Source organism: Erythrolamprus reginae, chromosome 1 (genome assembly GCF_031021105.1).
Source record: "Erythrolamprus reginae isolate rEryReg1 chromosome 1, rEryReg1.hap1, whole genome shotgun sequence".
Taxonomy (NCBI): Eukaryota; Metazoa; Chordata; class Lepidosauria; order Squamata; family Dipsadidae; genus Erythrolamprus; species Erythrolamprus reginae.
The window spans coordinates 293619285-293638864 of NC_091950.1; the positions used below are offsets into that span (position 1 = coordinate 293619285).

The 19580-nt window shown below is 40.5% G+C and overlaps 1 protein-coding gene across 1 annotated transcript in view; it reads right to left on the reverse strand.

Annotated features, from left to right (window-relative positions):
- Positions 1 to 19580, reverse strand: part of ASCC3 (activating signal cointegrator 1 complex subunit 3) — a 285972-nt gene that overhangs the window by 251887 nt on the left and 14505 nt on the right. Inside the window, exons 3-4 of the mRNA XM_070733271.1 lie at positions 18176 to 18326; positions 16265 to 16848 (exon numbers count right to left, since the gene is read on the reverse strand). Coding sequence (XP_070589372.1) covers positions 16265 to 16848; positions 18176 to 18326 — 735 coding nt within the window. The remainder of the gene's footprint in view (positions 1 to 16264; positions 16849 to 18175; positions 18327 to 19580) is intronic.

Genomic DNA, 19580 nt, shown 5'->3' on the forward strand with positions numbered 1-19580 from the left:
TGTTTTCAGGAAAACTTCCCACATCACAGATCTAAAATGTCAAAAACATAACGTCAAAATATCTAAACAGCAGCAAAATCAATTTTTTTGTAAAAGTTTTAAAAAGTACTTTACCATATTTTTCAGACCGTAAGATGCACTGGGGTATAAGACACACCAAGATTTCGAAGAGGTAAATAAGAAAAAAAAAATTGTCCTCACTGACCCACAGGAGCACTCTGCAGACCTCTCAAACCCTCTGCGCACCCTATTTTTCACCCATTTTTACAATGATTGGCAGAGTTGGAGGGAGAGATTTTTTTACAAAATGAAGATGCTACAGAAAAGGTCCAGAACAAATAGCACATTGCTTGTTTTCACCTATGTGTAGCAGAAGCTTTCTATCCTTGGCTGTAGACAGATGCTTAAGCTTAGCAGCTGTAAATAATAAATCTGAATTTATTAGTAACATCCCAGACTAGAATTCTAGGCTGCAATTTCCCCTTAAAGTTGGCCATCCCAATTGACTCATTTCATACATAAAACCACAATGTTTATATATAAATGAACAACCCTGTACTTACAGCATTAACATTGAACTGCTTGAGACCATCAAGGAAAATGTGCCTGTTTAGATAATTATGTCTTTATACACATGCATTGATGAAAATGCCAAAAAAGATAGAACAGGCATTAAGAAAACTGTTTCCAGTCCAAATGCGTTTCAACAATAAACTACAGTTAATCACGGTTTTATAAATAACTGCAATTATGCTGAGCTATGCGAGTTCCTACCAATTTCAGTTTAAATCCTGTACTAAGTATGTAGCAGTAAATGGATCAGCTCTTATTTATTTATTTATTTATTTATTCATTCATTCATTCATTCATTCATTCATTCATTCATTCATTCATTCATTCAATTTTTATGCCGCCCTTCTCCTGATTTAATTGGTCCTGAACAAACATGAGAACTCAAGTGTCATCAGATTACATGGACAAAAATTATTTATTAAGAAAATTTATACGGTTCATTCTCAGTGACTCCAGGCGGCTTACAAACATAAAAGCCCAATAGCACTGCAATCAAAATTATGAGTTAAATGAGTTTATTTTATTACTACAGTATTATTATATTGGTTTTACAAGATCCGGTTTTATACAAAGCTTTGCTGGAGCCCTTCCCTATTTCAAAAGAAGCCAATTGATTACATAGCAGTTCACAAGCACTGTGTGTGTTAGGAAAGAAGCAGCTGTGATGAAAGGGCTCTGAAAGCAAACTCTGGTCCTATTTCAGCAAGGAAGAAAAGCAGCAGCTGGAAAGCATCTGGGAGATTTGGATGTTGATTCATCTAAAGGGAGAGGGAAAGGGCAACAGCGAATATGAAAATACGAAGTCTTGGATGCAGTTAGAGACAAGTGTGCCAGCAGGGAGCATGGGTGGACCAGAACGGAAGATTTGGAAGCATCTGGTTTGCAACAATTAAGAGCCCCGTTTTCTGCTACTGTAAACAAAAGCACATGCTTGATTTTTTTTTGTTACGCATTTTGTGTTTGATAAAGATTGCAGGAAAAGTTGTGAAGAACGGTGCTTTTTATTTCCCTTTTAAAATAGACCTTTAACAACAAGGTTCATGTATTTCTGCATGACACATTTCTTGAAACCTTTTGGAATTATACATGATGCTGGTATCTATCTTTTGCTTGTTGGTTTTTTTTCATTAAAAAAATCAATTGGTAAGTCAGGAAACTGTTCAAAAGAATATCAGTCCTTACTGTCCAGGTCCTCATTTTTAAAATGCTCAGAAGTTACATGTTAGGTAACATGAGGAATAAAAAATAGTCTGTGGTTAATGCTGTAAAAAAATGCAACTATACAAACGGGATCCTTCCAAATAATTTGAATTTGCAAACCTACAACAGCTTCTGCTGATGAAGCCAGCAGCAAAATATTTTTTTAAAGATCGCAAAATACTTCAAGGGTACTGGATTGCTTTTCCCTTTCCTTAATAATTTTTATTAAACTTTTTTTTTGTTAAAATAGATTTTTACAATTATTTATTTGATAGTTATCCCATATTCATTTACATCCATTTCACATTCATTTGTCCATCTTTTCAATTTACATTTAGATAAACATGAGATATAGATAATATATAAACATATGAACATATAAATCAGTTCTTACATAATTTTTCTTTATGTTGAACAATAATATTTTCTTTATTAATTTATCAATTTTACAATAGTACTATTTTAATATAAGGATATTTTATTTTTACTGTTACCGAGTACCTTTTCTTACTTCTATACCATCTTAAAAATCATTGTTTTTAACCTGTAGATCTATTGTTTAACAATTTATACCAGTCATCTCATGTCTTATAGTATTCAGATTCTTCTTCATTGTCCATTTCTTTAGTAAGCCTATCTATCTCTGCACACTCAAAGATTTTTTTGATAACACAATCCTCTGTTGATATATTATTGTTTTTCTAATTCTGTGTGAATATTATTTTGGCTGCTATGATGACGTGTAGAATTAAATATTGCGTCTCTTTATCCTGTTTTTCCATAAATATCCCTAACAAAAATAATTCCGGTTTCATTTCTATGTATTGATTTGTTATTGCTTCAATCCATTTCCAGTATTGTTTTGCTTTGGAACAGACCATCACATGTGGCAGCATGTTCCTGTATTGTGTTTATATATCCAACGTTCCGGTGATACGTTGGAGTACATTTTTGCAATCCTTGCTAGTGGGAGATGCCATCTATAAAACATTTTATAAATGTTTTCTTTGTACGCAATGTATTTAGTCATTTTGCAACCTTCTTCCACGTCTCCAGTTCTATATTATACCTGAAGTTGTGTGCCCATTTTATCATCACTTCTTTTACAACTTCTTCTTCCATCTTATCACTCGATAGGTAATTATAGAATTTTATAATCATTTTATCCTCCTGTCTTAATACAATTTTATCTAGTTCATTTTCTTCATTCTGAAAACTGTATTGTTCAGCATCTTTTTTATGTCTACCAGTAAAGTTCTATGCCTTACTCCTTTAGTTCTGCTTGTTTTTAATTCTCCTAATTCCTTTAATATTTCTTTGTATGTCTTCATTTTGTCCATATCCAGTAAATTTGGGTATATTAATGCTTTCATTATTGAAAAACAGGTAAATATTTTATTGTAATGGTTTCTTTTAATCTTTTGCCATACTTGTATAAGTGAATCTCTAATTAGGTGTCTTTGGAAGTACTTATGAGAAAGGCATGTCAGCCTCTCTGGAGGTCATGAACTTCCAACCTCAGAATACTTTTGTTTTTGACTAATATCTAATCTTTAATCCAAGTGAAAGCTGATGCGTGATAACAGTTCTCCCAATTGGGCAGGCCGAATCTCCCTCTTTGCCTCTTATCTTGTAGAGCTTTTAATTTGATTCATAGTTTTCTTCCCTTGCCAAATGCAGTCAGTTATTGTTTTAAGTCATTAAAAAACCCTTTCCCTAATTTTGTTGGTATGACCTGGAATAAAAATAGAAATCTGGGTAATATATTCATTTTAGTTGAAGCTATCTGAAATGAATGAGACTCAGACAAGAAGTACAAGATGGTTCCGTTTATTCAGCTCTTTTGCAAGTGACTCCAGCAAGGAACGCATCTGAGCTGTCAGTGTCAAAACAGCCCTTTTTATACTTTAAAGGCTCGCGCCTAAAAGAAACGGCCGCGCGTCTTAGCCAATCAGACGCGGCCAGGGTTTATTCATAGTTAGAGACAGTATTTACAGATTCTTTCTTTTACAGGGTTTTAACATTTATTATACAGACTTAACACCCCTCCCTCATTAGTTGAGTAAAACTGTCAATCAGTGAGCCAAGTGACGTAGTCCTCCAATCGGTTGGGCCGGCGTGACGTGCGCTCAGACCTGCGCAGATCATTACCGTCTGGGATGTCTATGGTGGAGGTTGGCTCGCTGTTGTCTCCTGTCCGCGGCTGGGCCCAAGTTGGGGCTCTGGCCTGCGGAGATGAATAAGCTGGTGCCACACCGTGCCCTGAAGAGGAGGAAGGCTCGGCGTCGCTGGAGGATGCATCTAGCCGTGGTAAGTCCTTTTGTAATTCCAAAAGTTCGAGTTGCGTGTGAGTGTCTGCTTGGGGGGAAGAATTTCCATTAGCGGCCGGCTCTTCATTTGGTGTTATGCGCCCCCTTAAATGATCGATGTGCCGCCTCCATGTGCGGCCATCTTCTAGTTGTACAACATAAGATTTTGGAGCCGTTTGTTGCAATATTTTCCCTTTTAGCCAATTCAACCCCCCGTCAAAATTTCTAGCAAAAACAAGTTGCCCTAGATACATACTTCTTTCAGGTGCTATACATGTTTCATCATTTACATTTTGTGTACAATAACGAGGATGCAACCTGTCCAGGGGGGACCTTATTTTTCGACCCATTAAAATCTCTGCTGGGCTTTTGTTTGTGATGGAATTTGGGGTGATATGTTGCATTAATAGGAATTGATCTAATTTGTGTTGTATTTCCCCTGGGCCTGCCCTGCGCAAGGCTTCTTTGGCCACACGTACGTAACGTTCTGCAAGGCCATTAACCCATGGCGAGTAAGGGGATGTGAGTGCGTGTCTGACCCCTAAGTTGCTTAGAAAACACTCAAATTGTCTGGCAGTCAATTGTGGCCCGTTATCTGAAACTAGGATGTCTGGGCACCCATGTGTGGCAAACAAGCGATATAATGCTTTGATGGTGGCACAAATGGTAATGTTTTGCATAGCTATGATTTCCACCCATCTGGAGAAAGCGTCTACCACAATTAAAAAGTTTTGAGTTCCAATAGGCCCTGCGAAATCAATGTGAATGCGGGACCATGGCCCAGTGGGTCTTTCCCATTCCAGTGGTGTTGTTTTCGGGGGATTGGGTCGTGACTCCTGGCAAGGGTCACAGTTTGCTACCCATTGCTCAATGTCTCTATCTAAACCTGGCCACCACAAGTATCCCCTGGCCAAACCCTTCATTCTAACAATGCCTGGGTGGCCTGCATGCAACATACTTAGTACCTTCTGTTTTAAGGTATTGGGGATGACCACCCTGTCACCCCATAACACGCAACCCCTCAAGTAGGATAATTCCAACCTCTTTGATTTAAAGTCTGACAGTCCTGTTTCCTCAGAGTCTCCCAACCACCCTTTTTTGAATACAATTGATTACTCTTAATAATAGTGAATCCTTCTTAGTGTGCTCAGCTACCTCTTTGGCAGTGGTCAGGCAGTTTTCCTCAAGATCTATTAGTAAAACGTCCTCTGAGGGGGTTGGATCTGTGACTAACTCGGGCATGGGGCATCTGCTTAGGCCGTCGGCATGGTTTATTGATTTCCCCCCCTTATGTGTTAGTTGATATTGATATCCTGACAGGAATAGAGCCCATCTTATTAATCTAGGGGACATGAAAGGAGGAGTTGGTTTGTTGGAAGCCAGTAGACCAAGCAGGGGTTTGTGATCTGTTATTAGTTCAAAACTCCTCCCACACAGATAGTAGTGAAATTTCTTAACGCTAGAGACTAGGGCCAATGCCTCTTTGTCCAATTGGTGTAATTTCTTTCGGCCAAGGACAATGTTTTAGAGAAAAAGGCGATGGGGGCCTCTGTATTGTTTGGCATTATGTGAGCTAATACCCCGCCAACCCCATAAGCCGAAGCGTCACACGTGAGCCTTATGGGCAAAGTTGAGCTATATTGAACCACTACGCTTTTAGAGGTCAATAATTGTTTTATTTTATGAAAAGCTTCACGCTCCATTGTGCCCCAGGTCCAGGGAATTCCCTTCTGCAGCAGTCGGTGTAGAGGTTCTGCTGCCGTTGCCTTCTGTTTTAGAAAGACAGAATAAAAATTAAGAAGGCCCAGAAATGCTTGGAGTTCTGTCTTATTGTTTGGCTCGGGTGCTTTGGTTATGGCCTCTAATTTATCTGCTGTGGGGTGTATTCCCTCACTGTCTATTCTATAGCCCAGGAATTCTATGCTTTTGGCTCCCCACACACATTTGTCTGGTTTTACTTTTAACCCTTTAGCTTGTAGTCTAGCCAACACTTCTCTGATGCGCATGTTTAATTCTACTTGGTTTTTTCCTGATATAAATATATCATCAAAGTAGGGGGTAGTTCCTTTGATACCTGCTAATAATCGTTCCATGAAGCTTTGGAAAATGCCTGGGGCTGTACTGACCCCAAATTGTAGGCGGGTGCACCTGAAAGCACCCCTGTGGGTCACTATGGTCTGGGCCAGGGATGTGGCCTCATCGACCGGAAGCTGTTGGTACGCTTGCGCGAGGTCGATTTTGGAAAAGACTCTCCCTTCCCCCAGGGAATGTAGCAACTGCTGGACTACTGGGATTGGGTATGGATGGTGTTGGAGGGCTTTATTGATAGTGGCTTTGTAGTCTGCACAGACCCGTAAGGAGCCATCAGGTTTAACTGGTGTGACTATGGGGGTTTCCCATGGGCCTTGTTCTACAGGGACTAAGATGCCCTGGGCAATAAGTTTGTCCAATTGGATGTCCAATTTAGGTAAAAGCGGTAGGGGTACCCTGCGAGGCTTAAGTCTGACTGGGGGTACCTTGGGGTCTAGGGAGAAGGAGATAGGGGCCCCATTATAGGTGCCTAGAGTGGGGCTAAAAACCTCAGGAAATTCTTGTATAAAGTTAGGAATGTCAGGTTCAGCATTTATATGACAAAGACCCAGTATTTCAATACCCAAGGGAGACATTCACGTTAGCCCCAGGAGGGAGTGTTTGGCTCCCTCAACCACAATTAGAGGAAGAGAATATTCACAATTTTTAAATTTTACAGGCACATCTACTTTCCCCAAAACAGGTATGACATTACCTTGAAAATCCCTTATTACTAAAGTTGTGTTAGCAAAATCAGTTTTAAGAAAATTTGGCATATACATTTTGAATTTGTCCCAAGGCATGATAGAATGCTTAGACCCTGTGTCTAATTCTAGGTTACAGGGTTTGTTATTTAAAAGTAGCGAGATGATAATCTTGTTCCCTCCTTTAGAAGTTGCGCAATTTACGTAAGTTTGTGCTTTACCTCATGCGTAGTCACGGTTAGCAGTGGAGTCGTTTCTTCGATTGAAGCCTCTGGAAAATTTGTTGTCCCGCGGTTGTTGTGCCTGGTTGTTGAATCGTTGTTGGCGGGGTGTAGAGAAGGACTCCTCTGGTAGGGGCGCTCTGCATGCCTCGGCGATGTGCCCGCGTCGATTGCAGCGGCGGCAAATGGCGTCCCTGAAGGGGCAGCGCTGTCGTGGGTGATTTCCTCGGCATCCGGGGCATGGGTTGGATGGACGTTGGTATCTGGGTTGTCTGGCTTGCTCGGAAGGCAGCAGGAGACAGGTGTCGTCGTCCGTGGCAGCTGGGCTGAGGTCATCTGGGGTCTCGGCGCGGGAAACAGCAACGGAGATTTTGGAGACGATTTCCTTCTTTTCGTGTTCTTTTAGTTCTTTTGCGGCCGCGTCAGCTACTTCGGCTGTTTGAGCCAGCTTGATAACTGACTGAAGCGTTGGGTCGTCCTCTGTCAGGATTTTGTTTTGGACCGTTGCATTCTTCATTCCAAAAATTAGAGCGTCTGTGAGGCGAGCTTCTGGGCTGTCAAATTTGCACTTTGACAGTACCGTGCGAAGTCGCGTGGCGAATTGATTGATTGTCTCTGACTCACGCTGGGTCATCCTAGAAAATTGATGTCTGTAGACTACGGCAGGCTTCGTTGGTTTGAAGTGGTTGGCGAGTCTTGCTTGGAGGTCGTCCCATGGAACGGATTTAGCCGGGAGCGGGTCGGTGAGCGTTTGGACGAGGTCAAAGATTTCAGTCCCGCAATAGTTTAAGAAAATCGCCCGCTTTCTGTCGTCTTCGGCTTCTCCCATTCCTGCCGCTTCTAGGAAGATTTCAAATTTCGCCATGTAGGCGTCCCAGGACGACTTCTCGGGGTCGAAGTAGTCGGGAGCCCGGCCGATCTGGAGGTGATTCATTCTTGACTCGTGGATTCTTCGTTCTCTCGTCGCCAGTGAAATGAATGAGACTCAGACAAGAAGTACAAGATGGTTCCGTTTATTCAGCTCTTTTGCAAGTGACTCCAGCAAGGAACGCATCTGAGCTGTCAGTGTCAAAACAGCCCTTTTTATACTTTAAAGGCTCGCGCCTAAAAGAAACGGCCGCGCGTCTTAGCCAATCAGACGCGGCCAGGGTTTATTCATAGTTAGAGACAGTATTTACAGATTCTTTCTTTTACAGGGTTTTAACATTTATTATACAGACTTAACACTATCCTACCTATGAAAGACAATTGTAGTTTCTACCACATTTCTAGATCTTTTTTAATCAGTTGAACTATATACCATAGTTGCCCTCTTTCAAAGTTAAACATTTAGATGTTATCCAGATTCCCAGATATTTTATTTTTTTGTAACCTGTATACCCATTTTCTCTTCCCATTCTGTTTTTTTTGTGAGATTTTTCATTATTGCTTTCATTTTGTTCCTATTAATTTTAAACCCTTCCATAATCTTCTATATATTAGAGTAATTTGTTTCCTGTCTCTAGTGACTGCTCTAAAATGAATTGTCTGTGAATGCATGAAGCTTATAGACTTCTTTTTTTTGTAAACCCTTTCTTTCCTGTTCATTTCTAACCCTATTCAGGATATATAACAAAGGGGCTAGGGGACATTCTTGTCTCACCGCCTTCATAATATTAAAATTTCCAGTAGTATCTCCATTTATTATAATATTTCCATTTGTGTTGTCTATATTTTTTCTATCCTTCTTAACATTTTTTCTCCAAAATTTTTGTTTTCAAATCGTAACATTATGAATTTCCAATTTAAGTTGTCAAAAGCCTTCTGTGCGTCAAGAAAAAATAGGACTAACTGTTTTCCAGGATGGGATTTGTAATATTCTAGCACATCAATTATAGTATTGATTGATTGATTGATTGATTGATTGATTGATTGATTGATTTGATTTGACTTATATGTCACCTCTCTCCGAGAACTCATGTTATTTTTTATATTCCGTTTTGGAAAAAAACCATTTTGGTCCCTGAGTATGATTTCATTTACAAATTTTTAAAATCTTTCTGAAATAATAGCTGCAAATTCAAGAACAGAGTTCTGTCCTTTCCTCCCCACAGTGTGATGACTCATGCCAGAAGCCTGGATCGCCTTTTCTTTCAGGGATGGATTTTATAAGGGTTACCATAGTCTCTCAATTTAAAATAATACACTTTGAAGGTTTGTTGAATAAGATGGTCCCACCAATGCCAAAGGCAATTAGTTTGAGTTCCTGGACTGCATAGTGTTGCAGAAAAAGTTAATTAAAGAATATAAATGGAAAAGGTAAGATGAGGCACATCAATACTTTTAAATCCAGTATTGAACTACAGCTGTTTGGAGCTTCAAAGAGCATGTTAATATTGAAATGGAGCTATGCTGCTTTGATCTGAATGCTAAAAGTGGCTTAAAAGCGTGAGGCCCATTTCTAGCAGAATGAAGGTATCAAATCAGCTTGGTTCAACCACAGAGTAGCAATTAAATTTTCCAAATCAGGGCACTGTTATATTATATGTCAGATTACATGTTGCAGTGGTCTGGCTCACATTTAAAAGTAATTCACCATTTACAGACATGCTGTATTGGTATGAGCTTCTGTAAGCTACGTGGAATACTCAAAATCCAGCTCTTTATTCTTCCCTCATGACTAAAGGCAGGAAGAAATTATAATTCATTTCCTTTTTCTTAATTCTTGGCTTCTCTCATACACTGATTTGTTCAATAAACCATATTTGTTTAATATATTTGCGTAGCTGCCCAACTCACATGAAATTGATTCTAGCACACTTAAATTTTTTTTAAAAGTCACAAAAAAAATAACTATAAAAAGGCACACAAAACAGAAGAGGATAGCAATAGCACTTAAGATTTATATACTGCTTCACAGACCTCTCTAAGCAGGTTTACAGAGTCAGCATATTGCTCCTAATAATCTAGGTCCTCATTTTACTGACCTCGGAAGGATAGAAGGCTGAGTCGACCTTGAGCTAGTGAGACTTGAACTGCCAAACTGCTTGCAGTCAGCAATCAGCGGAAGTAGCCTCCAGTACTGTAATTCTAACAACTGTGCCACCATGGTTGATGATATTAACTATAGTAAGGAGTCACTGCAAAATTTCCCCAGGGATCCAAACTTCATAATGTAGACACCTTGTAAGAGACTTGTGGGATGTTGAGAGGGATGTGACTAATCTCTCCTTGAGGAAGGGGGTGTGGGAGAAGATTCCACAAAGTGGGTGTCATAGAGAAGATCCAACTCAGGGGACCTGCAAAATGTAATTTCTTTGCAGACAGGACCCACAGCATCCCTTCTCTCCTAGACCTGATGGCATGAGCAGAGTGATGAGAAAGCAGCAGATAACCCGGCCTCATGCTATAGAAGACTTTAAAAGGTCAAAAACAGCACTTGAGTTGGACATGGAAGCAAACCGGAAACCAAGACAGCTGACAGAGCAGTGGTATAATGTGTACCAAATACTGTACAGGTAATTCTGTACAAAGAAAGGTGTTCAGTGAATTTTGTCCCATTTTATAACCTTTCTTGCTACCGTTGTTCAGTGAATCAACGCAGTTGTAAATTTGGTAATGCAGTTGGTCAGTGAATCTGATTTCCCCACTGACTTTGCTACTCCGATCACAAAAAAAGTGATGACGCTGGGATACTGCAAATGTCATAACTACATGCTGTTCTGTCGGGCTCTCTGATAGGAGCCTCCCGAAAATTCAAGGATACAAATTTCAGACACACACACGTTTGAAAATTCAAAACAATGTTCTTTATCACAAAAGTCAAAATAAACTAAGCACTCTTTTTGTATTGCAAAGAGCACTCTTCCCAAGACAACCCGGTAGTCTGTACAATGTCCCTTAAGCAGTCATTAAGTACTTAGCCCGCAGCTGTGGAGAAACTTCACACCCCTTCTTCTTCCAAGAAGGGGGAGACACACACACACACACACACACACACATTGCTCTGCTTTGGTTTCAAAGGCATGAAAAAGCAACAAAGTCCAGCACACACGATACCTGACGAAACTGCAACAGATATTCTTCCACAATGGCCAAACCCACATGCTGCTATTTATAGCAGCAGCCATAATTACTGGAGCCCCACCCAAACACAGGTGGCCTCCCTTATTTCCTGTAATATGTTGTTACTTGGTCTCTTCTACGCATAATCCTGCGCTTGCGTGGGTCCAACATGTCATCATCTGAAGCTATAGAAGATAAGGAAGATTTACTGCCTTGGCTGTGTGCCAAGCCCTGCTCTGCCGAGTCACTCCCATCTTCTTCTTCGTCCGAGGAAACTAAACTCTGACCTGATTCTGTCAGCAATAATACAGGCCTGTAACATGTTGAATTTTCCCCTGCATCCACCTCCCCATTCCCTGGGGCAGGAGCTGGGCCAGAGCCAACTACAACACATGTCAGCTGCCAAGTGCCAGAATTTTGATCACATGACCATAGGGATACCATCGTTGTCATAAATGTGAAAAAAAGTCATAAGTCACTTTTTTCAGTGACAATGCAGCTTCAAATGGTCACTGAATGAATGGAGATAAGTCAAGGATTGCTTGTACAACAGATACACTACCTAACCTAAAAACATCAAATCAGTGACAGCTGCATGCAAACCAGTCCAGTTGCACGAATATTTTAGTCCCAGGATTTTTACAACAAAACCAAAATCTAAATTCAGACTTTGTAGTATGTCTAAGAAATTCAACAGGAAACTCAACATCAACATGCAGGTAGGCAGGAGCAGGTGGTAAAAAAAGTATTTTGAGACCTTGCAATCTGGTAGTTAAAACTAAAAGATATTTGAAAAGACTTTTTTCTTCTTTTGCCAACAGAATTTGTATCAATTTATTACACAGTTCCAGCAGAGGGTGCTAGAGTAACATATCTGTAGTTGAGAAAAAGGATGATTTCCCCAAAACAACACAAAAAAGCAGGATATTGAGCCTAATAATCACCTACATAATTTAGATATATTTTTGCCAGGGTGCTGTGATATTTCATAGGACATTCAAGTCTTTTACATAGTAAGAAATGAAATAATAAACAAATAACAAGCTTCGACAGTTAGTATTAACTGAGCCAAAAAACAAAGTTAAAAGGAAAATTGTCCTCATTCTCATTTTAACATGGGAAAACATTTTCACTACACAAAGTAGCCAAATAATATAATCATTTACAGACAGATTTTTGGCATTCAAATTGATTTGTAAATAGAATTAGCTTTAACTGGTTATTTTTTTATATATAATGTATTTTATTACTGTTGCTAAGTGGCCTTATTGAATATCTAGTAGGCAGGCAAGATATACCATATTTTTCAGACTGTAAGATGCACTGATGTATAATTCGCACCAAGATTTTGAAGAGGTAACTAAGAAAAATTAGTCTGTCTTCCCTGACCGCAGGAGCTCCGGTTTTTTGGTGGTTTTTTGCAATAGCAGGCCTGTTTTTCATCTGTTTTTGCAAAAAACAGGGCATGCAGAGGGTTGGAAGGCCTGGAGAGTATTTCTAGGGATTGAGGGAAGGCAAAAACGCCCCCATTTTTGCAAAAAAGAAGCCTGGGCTTTTTGCTTTCCCTATGCCCCCAGAAATACTCTGCAGGTCTCCCAAACCTTCTGCACACCCCATTTTTGCAAAAACAGGCCTATTTTTTGCAGAAATGGCAAGGGAAGGGCTTCGGGAGGCCAAAGATAACTGCATTTGGTGTATAAGAGCACCAACATTTCCATCCTCTTTTAGTGCGTCTTATACTCCAAAAGATACAGTAACTAAATAACAGTGCTTCGCCACCAATTCTTCCTTCCAATAAATCTTCCAGTTTGTGAAGAGAAAGTTGAAGAAATGGAGAGAACCTGCTAATGACCTCACATCTGTAAAGTTCACCAAAACTCTGCTTTACATTCTCCATTTAGTTTACAGTGGATTTTATGCAGGTAGTTCTCAAGTTACAGCCATACAATTGAGCTCAAAATTTATGCTGCTAGTTTAAGTGAAGCATTTGACCTTGCCCCATTTTCTGATTTTTCTTGCCATGGTTGTTAAGTGAATCATTGCCTTTGTTACATTAGTAACTTGGTTGTAAAGAGTGCCCGTTGATTTTGCTTGTCATGAGGAGGACACAAAAGCTGATTACATGACCCAGGGGCACTTCAACCATTGGAAATGTGGACCACTTGCAATGCATCTGATCACATGACCATGGGGATGCTGCAATAGTCATAAGGGTGAGAAACGGTGGTAAGTGTGAAAAGCAGTCATGAGTCCCTGTTTTCAGTGCCACTGTAACTTTGAACGGTCACTAAATGAACTGTTGTAAGTTGAGGGCTCTCTGTATTCAACTACAGTGGTACCTCTACTTATGAACTTCATTCATTCCATGATCAGGTTAGAAGCAATTTTTCTCATAAGAATCAATGTAAAATCAAATAATGTGTCCGATTGGGGAAACCACAGGGAGGGTGGAGGCCCTGTTTCCTCCCAGGAGATTCCTAGAGAGGCCCCATGAGGCTTCTCCTTGCCTTTTCCGGTTACATTTTCGGAGGCTCGGGTTCGTAAGTGGAAAATGGTCCTTGAGAAGAGGCAAAAAAATCTTGAACACCCGGTTCTTATCTAGAAATGTTTGTAAGTAGAGGCGTTCATAGGTAGAGGTACCACTGTATTTAGTTTTTGGTTTTATAATCAGCAAATATAATCAATTTAACAATGGCACTTCAGCTCCAGCGGTCCTTGGAAGAAGCCGATTATCTAGGTCCTCAGCAGTCTGGATTCAGGCCCGGCTACAGCACGGAAACTGCTTTGGTCGCGTTGATGGATGATCTCTGGCGGGCCCAGGACAGGGGCTTGTCCTCTGTCCTGGTGCTTCTTGACCTCTCAGCGGCTTTCGATACCATCGACCATGGTATCCTTCTGCACCGACTAGAGGGGTTGGGAGTGGGAGGCACTGTTCTTCAGTGGTTCTCCTCATACCTCTCTGGTCGGTCGCAGTCGGTGTTAGTAGGGGATCAGAGGTCGACCTCTAGGTCTCTCCCTTGTGGGGTGCCTCAGGGGTCGGTCCTCTCCCCCCTGCTATTTAATATCTACATGAAACCGCTAGGTGAGATCATCCAAGGGCATGGGGTGAGGCATCATCAATACGCCGATGATACCCAGTTATACATCTCCACCCCATGTCCAGCCAACGAAGCAGTGGAAGTGATGGGCCGGTGCCTGGAGGATGTTAGGGCCTGGATGAGTGTCAACAAGCTCAAACTCAACCCAGACAAGACGGAGTGGCTGTGGATCTTACCTCCCAATGACAACTCCATCTGTCCATCCATTACCCTGGGGGGAGAATCACTGGCCCCCTCAGAGAAGGTTCGCAACTTGGGCGTCCTCCTCGATCCACAGCTGACATTAGAGAAACATCTTTCAGCTGTGGCGAGGGGGACGCTTGCCCAGGTTCGCCTTGTGCACCAGTTGCGACCCTACTTGGACCGGGAGTCACTGCTCACAGTCACTCACGCCCTCATCACCTCGAGGCTTGACTACTGTAACGCTCTCTACATGGGGCTACCTTTGAAAAATGTTCGGAAACTTCAGATCGTGCAGAATGCAGCTGCGAGAGCAATCATGGGCTTTCCCAAATATGCCCATGTTACACCAACACTCCGCAGTGTGCATTGGTTGCCGATCAGTTTCCGGTCACAATTCAAAGTGTTGGTTATGACCTATAAAGCCCTTCATGGCACCGGACCAGATTACCTCAGGGACCGCCTTCTGCTGCATGAATCCCAGCGACCAGTTAGGTCCCACAGAGTGGATCTTCTCCGGGTCCCGTCAACTAAGCAATGTCGCCTGACGGGACCCAGGGGAAGAGCCTTCTCTGTGGCGGCCCCAGCCCTCTGGAACCAACTCCCCCCAGAGATTAGAACTGCCCCCACCCTCCTTGCCTTTCGTAAACAACTTAAAACCCACCTCTGCCACCAGGCATGGGGGAATTGAGATCCTCTTTCCCCCTAGGCCTTTACAATTCTATGCATGGTATGTATGTATGTATGTATGTTTGGTTTTTATATTAATTGGTTTTTAATCATCAATACCAAATTACTATTGTACACTGTTTTATTGTTGCTGTTAGCCGCCCCGAGTCTCTGGAGAGGGGCGGCATACAAATCCAATAAATAAATAAATAAATAAATTAGATCCAATTTATACTATTCAGTAAGCATCATAGTACCTTGACATGCTCTCAACCCAACTTGTACAGAGTCCACTTAACACTACAATCCCATGTTCACATAGTTGGAGTGGACTGCATCTCTGTTCTAAGAGCCAGGGCTTCACAGGCAAGGAAGATTAGTCAATTCCATTGCTTTACCCGCCCAGCTTCCAAGGTTCTTCTAAAGTATGGGCAGCAGTCAATCTACAGCACATAAAAGTTTCCTCAGAGCAACTGTGTGGTAATTAAATCCAAGACTGCACTTCCTTATGCAATCAGCTAAATGAAATACATGATAGGAATAAAAAAAAAACCTCAAGATCAAGTTTGGTGTGAAATTATTTTTCCTCATATCAATGCATCACATTACCATTTTTCTATCGGTTCAAAATGTCGCTTCATTTTGCATTCAAAACAGAGGAACAACCAAAAAAAAAAGCAAAAAAAGGAACAAAGCTGATGCAATCCTCCAAAGCTGCCTGATATGCTATCCGTCAAGATCACCTTCATGCTATTTTCGCTTTTGAGAGAAAACATACAAAGGTTTTGCCGAGGCTAATTGGGAGGGGGGAAGAAAGCCTAATGTACAAACAGCTTTGATTCAAACATTAGATTTAAACGATTTATGCCTGTAATGTTGACAATGTTGACAAGAGCCGGGGTGGCGCAGCAGGTAGAGTGCTATACTGCAGGCCACTGAAGCTGACTGTAGATCTGAAGGTCAGCGGTTCAAATCTCATCACCGGCTCAAGGTTGACTTAGCCTTCCATCCTTCCAAGTTGGATAAAATGAGGACCCGGATTGTGGGAGCAATAGGCTGGCTCTGTTAAAAAGTGCTATTGCTAACATGTTGTAAGCCGCCCTGAGTCTAAGGAGAAGGGCGGCATAAAAATTGAATGAATGAATGAATGAATGAATGAAGAAATAAATATAAAAGAGCATTAAGTGCACCCCTACCTCATTCTGAAGCTCATCACCACTTTTATGGGAGGCAAGCATCTCGTACAAAGTGCAGCAAAGGTGTTCCATTGTTGGGCCTGCAGTATTTCCTTGTAGGGAATCGTTCAGGTACTTCCCAACTTCACCCCACAGGAAGGTATCATCTACTTTCCCAGAGGACTTTGCGTCAGAATTTTCACCGCAGTTATCTGGATAATGTTCAAATTGGTTATTAAAAATCTTGTCATAATCCAGGCTAATGACTTTCTGGTCATCCATTTCACCGTTTATCAGCAACTCTTCGAAGTCATCCAAGTCGTGCATGTCGAAAGAAAACGCAATGTTTCTGCCGAAGGACAGCTTTGAGTCACTGTTTAACTCCTCAGAACTCTGCAGAAGAGAGGCGAGCTGTTCTTCGGTAAAATGTGAAACAATCCGACTGGTGGCGTCACAGGCTGCAGTGGCAGAGGATGAGGGAAAGGGTCCAAAGACCTGCTTAAGGGTTTGCGTTTCCTCACGACCAATACAGTCCTTGTCGTGAAGCATTTTAAAAAGGAACGTAGCGCCACTTTCAATCGCTTCTTCGCCATTTTCAGATCCCACTGGACGTAGGAAAATGAAAGAAGGAAAAAAAATGACAAGCTTGATGAATTAACAATTCATAATACAATTACATTTGACGGGATTTTACTCGGGTGATGTTTTTTGGTAAAAACAGATTAAAATACTTTAGTTTATATCTATCTATCTATATATATATATATATATATATATATATATATATATATATATATATATATATAGAGAGAGAGAGAGAGAGAGAGAGAGAGATTTTCACGGGAACAGGTATGAAGGTCTTGGCATATTCGGGTTTCTTCCCATGCATACACAGGAAGAAACCCGAATATGCCAAGACCTTCCTCTCTCTCTCTCTCTCTCTCTCTCTCTCTCTCATCTATCTATCATCTATCTATCTATCTATCTATCTATCTATCTATCATCTATCTATCTATCATCTATCTATCTATCTATCATCTATCTATCTATCTACCTATCTATCTACCTATCATCTATCTATCTATCTATCTATCTATCATCTATCTATCAATCAATCTATCTATCTATCTATCTATCTATCTACCTATCATCTATCTATCTATCTATCTATCTATCTATCTATCTATCTATTATCTATCTAACTATCTAACTATCTATCTATCTATCTATCATCTATCTATCTATCTATCTATCATCTATCTATCTATCTATCTATCTATCATCTATCAATCAATCTATCTATCTATCTATCTATCTATCTATCATCTATCTATCTATCTATCTATCTATCTATCTATCTATCTATCTATCTATCTATCTATCTGAAGATTAGATTTAGATTAGATTTATTGGATTTATATGCCGCCCCTCTCCGAAAACTCGGGAAGGTTTTGGCATATTTGGGTTTCTTCCCGTGTAGGATTCAGATATTTCTGGCGACATTTCGATGAGGTCCCACTCGTCATCTTCAGGCTGGTGCTTCTGTCCTTGTTCTAGGACGAAGAAGTTTGCCCTAGAACAAGGACAGAAGCACCAGCCTGAAGATGACGAGTGGGACCTCGTCGAAACGTCGTATATATATATATCAAAAAGGTGAGAGGATAAAATAAAACATTTGGATATGGTTCGGACAGTGGGCCTGGGATCCCCAGAATTATATGGAGCCCATTAAATAGCTGGATTAACCATTGTTATCAGGAGGATGAATAATTATTGGCTTTTGTATTAGAGTTTTATCTTTGTAAGTCACTTACAGTCATTGAGAGTAAATTGGGCATATTTTTTTTAAATAAATAAATAAAGCTTCAATTCCTACCTAGATCAAGAGTCAACTGCCTGTTGCTATTGTATCCAGTCCAAAACCCTACTTACCTATTTGTCTGGCAGCATGAAATAGTGTTCTTAAATCACCATGTACTGATTGCTGCTGTTCCTTGAGTGTGTTTTCATCAACAAATGTTACTATTTTCTTCCAAGTGAGATCCGAATTGCACAGCTGTTCTTGTAACTTGGATCTTTTATCCTATGAACACAATAATTCATAGTCAATAGTCAGCCTTTCTTTGAATCCATTGATTTTCATTTAGGTAAAGCGACAGATGCAAGTTTTCACCACACTTCAAAATTTAATGTACACCCTGTCAGGTTTCTTAGTAAAAATGAACATTATAAATGGAAAAGATTGCATTCATATGTTAAATACAACAGTATCAGCGTTTAAAATCACTTAGAATAGGTGAAAACCTCAAAATTTAGAAATCGAATTACATCCTCTAACAAAAGTGCACTCACCCCAATAAAATATCTCTCATGATGACATCGATAGGGAATATTTTACTCCTGGAAAAACTATGAATGCAAACTATGGATACTGAATTAGGTTGATTACCTTACAGCAGTGTTTCCCAACCTTGGCAACTTAAGATATGCGGACTTCAATTCCCAGAATTCCCAAGCCAGCATTTGCTGGCTGGGGAATTCTGGGAGTTGAAGTCCAGATATCTTCAAGTTGCCAAGGTTGGGAAACACTGCCTTACAGTATGCGGAACCATCCAAGCACCATTTTTGAGAGGAACCTGTTTTATTTCACATATTATGCGGGACAAATTCAAATTAGCCATTAGGTATGCAAGTCCCCCTTCCCGCCCCCCCCCCCCCAAATCTTGAAAGCTTGGTAGTTATAACAAATTCAGGATTTCTGTCTTGCAGCGATATAACTAAGTTATGAAGAAGCATAGATATGCACTTAATACTGCTGCCATTTAACATCTGATGCCTTTGTTTCAGGATTATAGAGGGAGAAATGTATAATAGATGCTAACAAATCGAATTTTAAAAGAGAGAATATAGGAGACTTATGAAGATATTTGTTCAAATCCCAGAAAGGTATGGCTAGCTGATGAGAGCTAAATACCGTATTTTTTCAGACTATAAGACGCACAGATGTATAAAACACACCAAAATTTCAAAGAGATAAATAAGATTAAAAGTTTTTGTCCTCCCCAGCCTCTCAAACCCTTTGCGTGCCACATTTTTGCAAAAATGGTCCCTGTTTTTCACCCTTTATTGTAAAAAATGAGGTGGGAAGAGGGTTTGGAAGGCCTGCAGAGAGCTCCTGTGAATTGGGAGAAGGCAAAAATTCCCATTTTCTGCAAAAAAAATTGCCCCCAATTTTTGCCCCCAAAAAAGCCTGGAGAGAACTTCCGGGGGCCGGGGGAAGGCAAAAATGCCCCCAGTTTTGCACGGCCAGAGTGTCTGGGAAGCCTGCAGTGAGCTC